The 9,774-nt window shown below is 52.0% G+C and overlaps 1 protein-coding gene across 8 annotated transcripts in view; it reads left to right on the plus strand.

Annotated features, from left to right (window-relative positions):
* Positions 1-8,863, plus strand: part of GPR68 (G protein-coupled receptor 68) — a 32,103-nt gene extending 23,240 nt beyond the window's left edge. For 5 of the 8 annotated variants that reach the window (XM_033191585.1, XM_033191577.1, XM_033191580.1 and 2 more), the window contains exon 2: positions 6,227-8,863. In XM_033191585.1, the coding sequence (XP_033047476.1) occupies positions 6,326-7,453 (1,128 nt within the window). In that variant the 5' untranslated portion in view covers positions 6,227-6,325 and the 3' untranslated portion in view covers positions 7,454-8,863. Of the gene's footprint in view, positions 1-32; positions 162-1,653; positions 2,561-3,520; positions 3,584-6,226 lie in introns of those variants that run through there. The other 3 variants (XM_033191581.1, XM_033191582.1, XM_033191583.1) reach the window with 3 other exon arrangements.
* The last annotated feature ends 911 nt before the right edge of the window (positions 8,864-9,774 follow it).

Consider the following 9,774-nt stretch of genomic DNA (forward strand, 5'->3'; position numbering starts at 1 on the left):
TTCCTGAGAGGGTGAGGTCCTCACCCATGAACCCTCACAAAATCCTGCACTCTCTTTGTGAGCTTGTTTCACTTATCCTCTCTCCTCCCCCTTAAGACTAAAAGCCACTTGTTACTAGGGGCCAGTGTCTAGTGTTGTGCCTTCCGTATAACAGATACTCGGTGAGTATTTGTTGTATGAATGAATACTTGGATGGATGGATGGATGGATGCGTGAATGGCTTGATGATGGATGCATGAGTGGATGATTGGAGAACCATGGAAGTCTTTGCCGCAGGGTGTGACTGGCTTAGATTTCTGTTTAGAGGATGGCTTTGAGGATGGTAAGATGGAGACAGGAAGCAGCCCAAGAGGAGGCTGTTGCACTGACTCTGGGAAGGAGCTCGTCAGCCCTTCTAGGGTGCTGATGAGACAGCTGAAGAGGAGGAGATGGATGTAGGAAATACTTAGGAGTTGAAAGTGGTAGAACTTGGAAATTAACTGGATGCTGTGGATGAAGATGTGGGTGAAAGCTGAAGTCCAGCCATTTTTTGACATAAGTGATTGGGCAGGTGAGGATGCCCCTTCTAAGAACAGACCAGTGGAGAAAATGATAGACCCAGCGTGGGCCTCACTGAGCGTGTCTTGTGAATGGCAGGAGGCCGGTTATGCCTCCATCCTGGGAGAGACCTGGGAGTCATCAGAGTGTAGGTGGGGTTGAAACCACGGAGAAGCAGCCATCCCACAGAGAGTGAAAAGGGCAAACCAGTGTTGAATGTGTGTGGGAGAGCTGCCTGTGGCTCCCGCCATATACTGCCTTGCATGCTAGTAATTTGTGTATGGGACATTCCTGTCTTTTGAGCTTGGAGGTTCCTTGAAACTGGGAGCCATTTCTTGCATTTTGTTTGTTTTGAGGTGGGGGGTCTCACTCTGTCACCCAGGCTGGAGCACAGTGGCATGAACTTGGCTCACTGCAGCCTCAACCTCCTGGGCTCAAGGGATCCTCCCGCTTCAGCCTTCTGATTAGCTGGGACTATAGGTGTGCACCACCACAGCTGGCTAATTTGTAAATTTTATTTAGGGACAGAGTCTCGCTGTGTTGCCCAGGCTGGTCTTGAACCCTTAGGCTCAAGTGATCCTCTCGCCTCAGCTAGTGCTGAGATTACAGGGGTGAGCCATCACACCCGGGCCATTTCTTGTGGACCTCTAGGTCCTCCATGTCTAGCTTAGTGCTGTGAACATCGGAGATGCTCTACACACACTTGTGCAGTGAAAGCCAGGGTACTGGATAGTTCAAGCTGCTTCATCTGTCTGACCTCGGTTTTCTTTCTTTCTTTTTTTTTTTTTTTTTTGAGACGGAGTCTTGCTCTGTCGCCCGAGCTGGAGTGCAGTGGCCGGATCTCAGCTCACTGCAAGCTCCGCCTCCCGGGTTTACACCATTCTCCTGCCTCAGCCTCCCGAGTAGCTGGGACTATAGGCGCCCACCACCTCGCCTGGCTAGTTTTTTGTATTTTTAGTAGAGACAGAGTTTCACCGTGTTAGCCAGGATGGTCTCGATCTCCTGACCTCGTGATCCGCCCATCTCAGCCTCCCAAAGTGCTGGGATTACAGGCTTGAGCCACTGCGCCCGGCCTGACCTCGGTTTTCTTATCTCTAAAATGGACACATCTCTAAATGGCTGTTTTTAAAATTGGACAAGAGAACAGAAGTGAAAAGCTCTGTAAACTGTAAAGTATTTTGCAAATAAAAGGTGTAAGTGCTCAGGTTTAATGGCTTTTTCTGGGGGCCTTGAATCAGCCGGGAGACATCCCAAGGGCTGTGACCTGGTTGTGCCCACAAGGTCCCACTGGATCACATTCCCCTGCCAGCTTCCTCTGTTTCCCTGCCTTGGGAGCTCTTGTAGGGCATGCACTCAAGAGCTGAACCCTGGACCTTCCAGACTGTCCTAGCACCTTGCTATTCAAAATGTGGTCCATGGGTCGGCAGCATCCACGTCACCTGGCAGCTTGTTTGAAATGTAAAATTCCTGAGCCCCAGCCCAGACTCACTGAGGCGAGGCTTAGTGACCTGGCATAACGAATTCCCCAGGGGATTCTGATGCACCCAAGTTCAAGCACTGCAGCATTAGAATACCAAAACCCTCTTTTCTCTCCAAAAGAAACGTAGGAGGTGCTTTCATCTAAACGCAGTCAATGTTTCTTCTTTGTTCTGTAGGCTTGAATGTTTCTGACTTTGGTTGCCAGAATTAGCTTATTGTTGGCCTAGGGAAGAGGAAGCACCACCCTACACGTATATACACTCACCACTCGTAAACCATAGCCTGATGACGCTCAGTGAATTTCCAAGATGACTGGTTGTGCTTTCGTGGGGGCTTCATTTGCCATTTGGGGGGAGCCTGGGGGCCTGTGCTTTTATGAATGGATTTTATCTTCCTGTGGGTGGATTTTGTGTGGACTGTGGAGAACCTGAAGTAAATTCAGAAAGAGGAACGGCCTTGGATAGGTGCCTTGGGGACCATTCGGGGACATGAGCTTCTGTGGATTTCCTCATATGTAAGCCTGGCAAAGCACTGGGCTCCACAGGTGTGAGCTTGCAATTCAGGGACAGGCGGACTGACAAGAGAAGGTGACTAGGGCCGAATTCTGATTCACTGGGCTGTGGGCAGAGTTTTGGGATCATGGACTTCAGCTGTTCCTTCCCCCCTTTTTCTCACCACCAAAACATACAAATGAAAACAAACAAACAAACAAACCCAAAACCCACAGTTGTGCATGGCCGGTGGAAATGTAAGATGGTGCAGCCACTATGGAAAACGGTAGGGCAGTTCCTCAAAAAATTAAAAATAGAACTAACATATGATCCAGCAGTACCAATTCTGATTATGTACCCAAAAGAACTGAAAGTGGGAACTTGAACAGATCTTGGTACACTCATATGAGTTCATAGCAGCTTTATTCACAATAGCCAAAAGGTAAAAACAATCCCAATGTCCATCGATGCATGGATAAACCAAATGTGGGCTGTGCATACCGTGGACTATTATTCAGCCTTAAAAAGGCAGGAAATTCTGACATGTGCCACAACATGGATGAATCTTGAAGACATTATACTACATCAAATAAGCCAGACACAAAAGGACAAATGCTGTCTGATTCCATTTATATGAGGTACCTAGAATAGTCAAGTTCATAGAGACAGAAATGGTGGTTGCTAGGGGCTGGGGAGTTATTATTTAATGGATACAGATCACCTGAGATGGGGAGTTTGAGACCAGCCTGACCAACATGGTGAAACCCCGTCTCTACTAAAAATACAAAATTAGCCGGGCATGTTGGCGCATGCCTGTAATCCCAGCTACTCGGGAGGCTAAGGCAGGAGAATCGCTTGAATCTGGGAGGCGGAGGTTGCCGTGAGCAAGATTATGCCATTGCACTCTAGCCTGGATAACAAGAGTGAAACACCGTCTCAAAAAAAAAGAAAAAAAAAAAGTGGCTAAAATGGTAAATGTTATTTTACATGTATTTTACCACAACGAAAACAAGGAGCAACTCCCTCCACCGCCATCACTGGAATTCTAAGCCAATGCCCTGAAGAGGACGGAAGAGGTGAGTCAGAGACTGGGAGTCCCTGTATTCTGGGAACTGAGAGGCTGGGAGCTGAGTCTCAGGCGGAGACTGTACATGGCAGGCAGGTGGGATGTGAAGCAAGGAGACCTGGATTCTAGCAGCAACGCGTCCTTCCTCAGGCTGGCTTCAGGCAAGTCACTTGCCCTTTAGAACCGTAGTTTCCTCACCTGGAAGGTGGGAAGTGTCGTTCACCTATTCATCCAAGAAGTTTTTTTTTTTTTTTTTTTTTTTGAGACGGAGTCTTGCTCTGTCACCCAGGCTGGGGTGCAGTGGCATTATCTCAGCTCACTGCAACCTCTGCCTCCCGGGTTCAAGTGATTCTCATGCTTCAGCCTCCCGAGTAGCTGGGACTACAGGTGCCCGCCACAATATCTGGCTAATATTTGAATTTTTAATAGAGACGGGGTTTCACCATGTTGGCCGGGCTGGCCTCGAACTCCTGACCTCAGGTGATCCACCTGCCTCTTCCTCCCAAAGTGCTGGGATTACAAGCGTGAGCCACTGCGCCCCACCAAAACATTGTATTCTTTTTTTTTTCCTCTCTCTTTTTTGAGACGGAGTCGCCCAGGCTGGAGTGCAGTGGCCAGATCTCGGCTCACTGTAAGCTCCGCCTCCTGGGTTTACGTGATTCTCCTGCCTCAGCCTCCCGAGTATCTGGGACTACAGGCGCCCGCCACCTTACCTGGCTAGTTTTTTGTATTTTTTTTTTTAGTAGAGATGGGGTTTCACTGTGTTAGCCAGGATGGTCTCGATCTCCTGACCTCGTGGTCCACCCGTCTCGGCCTCCCAAAGTGCTGGGATTACGGGCTTGAGCCACCGCGCCCGGCCCAAAACATTGTATTCTATCTTGCTCAAACGTATTCAAATATCTGGAATCTTCTTTGTTAAATTCTCAATAATAAGAACTTCTTTTTTCTGAGATGGAGTCTCACTCTGTTGCCCAGGCTGGAGCGCAGTGGTGCGATCTCAACTCACTGCGTGCTCTGCCTCCCAGGTTCAAGCGATTCTCGTGCCTTAGCCTCCTGAGTAGCTGGGATTACAGGAGTCCGCCAGCATGCCTGGCTAATTTTCAGTAGAGACAGAGTTTTGCCATGTTGGCCAGGCTGGTCTCAAACTCCTGACCTTAAGTGATCTGCCCACCTCAGCCTCCCAAAATGCTGGGATTACGGGTGTGAGCCACTGCATCTGGCCAATAAATAGGAACTTTTCACTGATTCCAATAAGATTCTAATCTCTTACTCCTCCTCTTTGCTTCTGGAAAAACAATGTCCTGTTTGCATACCCATTATTTGATGTGGCCCTGATACTAACCCCCAAGGGCAGGTGTTTTTATCTCCATTTGGCAGGTGAGGAAACCTAGGCTGGGACAAGGTAAGTGACTTGCACAGTCTGTACCTGGCTGGCCTGGCGCTCACGTCCTGGGGCCTTGGCCCGGAGCTTTCCCAGAGCTCCATGGAGGAGAGGAGAGGTAGCTCTTGCTGGGTGAGCACCCAGGAGTGCAGGCTGTGCTCGTGGGAAACTGTGATTTTGTTTCTTGCCAAGACGCAGTAAAATGTCGACAAGGTTGGGCCTCTTCTGGAGAGGCCCCCATGAGGGGCGGTGCCCTCTGTAAATGGACCTAAGTAGTACATTCCTGTGAGCAAATAGGACAAATGTGAATGCCGCCTATTGCTGTGGATGAGGAGGGTGGCCGGTGCTGTTGCGTGTGGGTTAGAATTGATCTTTGCCCCACGTCTCCCTGGGAGAGCAGGCTCAAGGTGGGCACATGCTCATAAGAACCTCCAGCCTTCACTGCACTCCAGCCTGGGCAACAGACTTAGACTCCATCTCAAAAAAAAAAAAAAAAAGAAAGAAAAAGAACCTCCAGCCTTACTTGCTACAGCAAGGGAGCAGGAAAATATATAAAGGATGGGGAATAAATAGGCAAAGCCAGGGAATGGGGAGGGGAGATGTAAACTATCCTATAGTGTCTTGGTATGTGACCCATTTGGATATATTCTTTTTTTTTGTTTTTGTTTTTGTTTTTAATTGAGACAGTCTCCCCCTGTCACCCAGGCTGGAGTATAGTGGCACGATCTTGGCTCACTGCAACCTCCGCCTCCCAGGTTCAAGTGAATCCCCTGCCTCAGCCTCCTGAGTAGTTGGGATTACAGGTGTCCGCCACCATGCCCAGCTAATTTTTGTATTTTTACTAGAGACGGGGTTTTGCCATGTTGGCCAGGCTGGTCTCGAACTCCTGACCTCAAGTGATCCGCTCACCTTGGCTTCCCAAAGTGCTGGGATTACAGGTGTGAGCCACCGCGCCTGGGGCTCCCATTCAGATCTGTTCTTCTTGTTGTTTATTTATTTACTTATAGAGACAAGGGTTTGCCATGTTGCCCAGTCTGGTCTTGAACTCTTGAGCTGTTGAGCTCGAGTGATCCTTCCGCCTCCCAAAGTGCTGGGCTTACAGGTGTGAGCCATCATGTGCGACCATTCAGATACTCTAGTTGAATTGGAGTTGGTGGGCTAGTACACCTTCTAAATTAAATGAGCAAAGAATTTAGAACGGTGCCTGACACACAGTAGGTGCTACATACATGTTAGCTACTATTATAAGCCTTTCCTGCCTCTGACTTTCAGGGTCTTGCCCACCACCAGCGATGCCCAGCCCTTGATAGAACTTGAACCACCTTCTATAAACAGGATGGCAGTGGAGAGACAGGCCCAGTCCCTGAGCCCATGAGGAGTGTGGCCCCTTCAGGCCCAAAGATGGGGAACATCACTGCAGACAACTCCTCCATGAGCTGTACCATTGACCACACCATCCACCAGACGCTGGCCCCGGTGGTCTATGTTACGGTGCTGGTGGTAGGCTTCCCGGCCAACTGCCTGTCCCTCTACTTCGGCTACCTGCAGATCAAGGCCCGGAACGAGCTGGGCGTGTACCTGTGCAACCTGACGGTGGCCGACCTCTTCTACATCTGCTCGCTGCCCTTCTGGCTGCAGTACGTGCTGCAGCACGACAACTGGTCTCACGGCGACCTGTCCTGTCAGGTGTGCGGCATCCTCCTCTACGAGAACATCTACATCAGCGTGGGCTTCCTCTGCTGCATCTCCGTGGACCGCTACCTGGCTGTGGCCCATCCCTTCCGCTTCCACCAGTTCCGGACCCTGAAGGCGGCCGTCGGCGTCAGCGTGGTCATCTGGGCCAAGGAGCTGCTGACCAGTATCTACTTCCTGATGCACAAGGAGGTCATCGAGGACGAGGACCAGCACCGCGTGTGCTTTGAGCACTACCCCATCCAGGCATGGCAGCGCGCCATCAACTACTACCGCTTCCTGGTGGGCTTCCTCTTCCCCATCTGCCTGCTGCTGGCGTCCTACCAGGGCATCCTGCGCGCCGTGCGCCGGAGCCACGGCACCCAGAAGAGCCGCAAGGACCAGATCCAGCGGCTGGTGCTCAGCACCGTGGTCATCTTCCTGGCCTGCTTCCTGCCCTACCACGTGCTGCTGCTGGTGCGCAGCGTCTGGGAGGCCAGCTGCGACTTCGCCAAGGGCGTCTTCAACGCCTACCACTTCTCCCTCCTGCTCACCAGCTTCAACTGCGTCGCCGACCCGGTGCTCTACTGCTTCGTCAGCGAGACCACCCACCGGGACCTGGCCCGCCTCCGCGGGGCCTGCCTGGCCTTCCTCACCTGCTCTAGGACCGGCCGGGCCCGGGAGGCCTACCCGCTGGGTGCCCCCGAGGCCTCCGGGAAAAGCGGGGCCCAGGGCGAGGAGCCCGAGCTGTTGACCAAGCTCCACCCGGCCTTCCAGACCCCTAACTCGCCAGGGGTGGTAGGGTCTGCCACGGGTGGGTTGGCCTAGCCTGGGTCCCCCGCGGGTGGGGCCACGTGAGGCCTGAGCCTTCAGCCCACGGGCTTCAGGGCCGGCCACCTCCTGCTTCCCCCAGCACCAGTGCCGCTTTCTGCAGAGGCAGCGAGGCCCCTGTGACTCCAGAAGTCTGCTCTTCCTTGCTGAGCCCGCTGGGACCGCCGAGGGTGAGAATAAGCCCCTGTTGGCTCATGGTGTCCTCTGCTGCGGCTGCGATGTGGCCAGGCTGGGGCTGCCGGTGGGGGGAAGACAGTGAGCTGCACTCCCTGGCCTGCTTCCCGCAGTTTGTGCATGGGGAGTGTGAGGACTTGGGGGGTGGGAGGCTGGGCGTTCACCTGCCAGGGCCTTCCAATGCCACCATTGTCACAGACAATGCCTGTCCAGGTGTCCCGGTGGGATCAGCGCTGTAGCCCCGCCCACAACAGGGTGGGAAGGGAAAACTGGAGTGGGAAGGAAGGCAGGAGGGGGAAGGAAGGGAGGAGGGGGAAGGAAAGGAGGAGGGGGAGAAGGAAGGGAGGAGGGGAGAAGGAAGGGAGGGGGTGTTGGGTTGGGGGAGTGGGGGTAGTTATAGGCAGAGAAGGACCCTGGCTTCAGCCACAGGAACTGGGAGAGCCACCTGCTGCTCCAGAAGACTTGCCCACCTCCACAGAAATGCTAGCCCTTCAGACCTTCTGGTCAGTGGGCTGGGACCGCTCTGACTGGGGATGTCCTCCAAGGCCTGGGACTCCAGTTCCTCAGAACCAAGAGGCTACCTGGGCTTCCTCCAAGAAGGGACCAGTGGCTAGGAGCAGAAGTTGGCATCAGTAAACATTTCTGGAATCTACCAAAGGGAGGCCCAGGTAGAACCCCTTCCTCAGTCTCCCTTCCCCTCTTCCCCCTAACTTTTAAGAGGTTGATCCTTTGTGCTGTGTCTCTTAGCCCTTTCATTGGGGATGTCCAGAGGCAGACAGCCCAGGTTGGAGGTGCCCCAGGGAAGGGTGCTCACAGTGGTCCCAGGGATACACTTGGCTTCGACTGCACAGCCCCTGATCAGATCCTTGTGGAGGGTGTCTGATGACTTGGGGAGGTTCTCTTCCCCTTCCTAGAGGAGGAAGTGACCAAGTTTGAAGGCAGCAGCAATGACCACACAGCCAAGAAGAGCCCATGCAACTCAGCCCAGGATCTTACTGGGTCAATGACATTGGTGGAAGCCTCCATGCCTCCTCATTCCACAGCACCTCCTCCTATGTTGACCTTAAACACTGGCTCCCCACTGATACACACTAGGATGAGCTGAGGGCACTCTCATTTACTATCAAGAGTTGTATTTTTGTATTGTCCTCTTTTTGCCAAGTCTACATGTGTTGACTGTGCAATGGATTTATGTAGCCAACTTCAGTCTGCAAATAAAGCAAAGTAACTGGACACCTTGGGAGTATGCTGCAGTCCTTATGGGGTAGGGGGGTCTTCAACACCAGGGGGTCTAGAGGGTCCTTGAAGAACCAAAGGAGTCAGGAAGGGGCAGAGGTTGAACTTCTCAGGGCAAACTCAAGCAGAGCAATTAGGGATTTGCACTTGATTACCCAGAAAATGTTCAAGAAGGACACAGCCCTCGAGTGAAGTAGAGCCTTCTCTCCCTCCACTTGAGATTCATAAAGTGCCACCCAGCTCTACAGCGTGGTGTTGCAAATTTGCTCTGTGGTTTAACTTGGTCAACTCCCTTTTGACGATAGAGCCCAGTTATGTGGTCTGGAGAATATCACCCACTCTGTCCTTGGCCACATGACCCCTTGTATCTGCTAGGTAGCTGCTCCCCACAGTGAGGGAGGGCTCCATCAGACCACCCCCTCCTCACTAGAGAAGATTCCCAAAGCAGAAGGGCCTGTTGCATTCATCTCTGTGGGGCTGTCCTCGGTGACGGGGTTTTGTTTAGAGAAACCCACATTTGCTGACCTGACTCTTTAGGCTGGAGCATCTTCTCAACAGTGGCATATGCCATGTTTATCACTGAGGATTAACTGCATCATATTAAAACGTAAATTTGATCTTGGTCATTTAATCCCTCTCTGGGTCAGGCTCCTAGAGTCCTGGAGTGTTCCAGAAGAGTAGATCCTTCTTCTAAACAGACTAAGTAAGGACAATATTGGGGATTATGACTCCTTTCTCTCCTGAGAGGATGGGTGGAAGAAAAAGTCCATCTGGTTTGGAAGGTGACAGAAGCCATTAGGATTTCTTATTCACCAGAGTTGTTTAGTCAGATGAGGGCTCATCTTCCTGTTTACACACAGGGCTCATCTTCCTGTTACACACACTGGTCTGTGGGTTGGCCAGACAAG

Source organism: Trachypithecus francoisi, unplaced genomic scaffold (assembly GCF_009764315.1).
Source record: "Trachypithecus francoisi isolate TF-2019V2 unplaced genomic scaffold, Tfra_2.0 Lachesis_group3, whole genome shotgun sequence".
Taxonomy (NCBI): Eukaryota; Metazoa; Chordata; class Mammalia; order Primates; family Cercopithecidae; genus Trachypithecus; species Trachypithecus francoisi.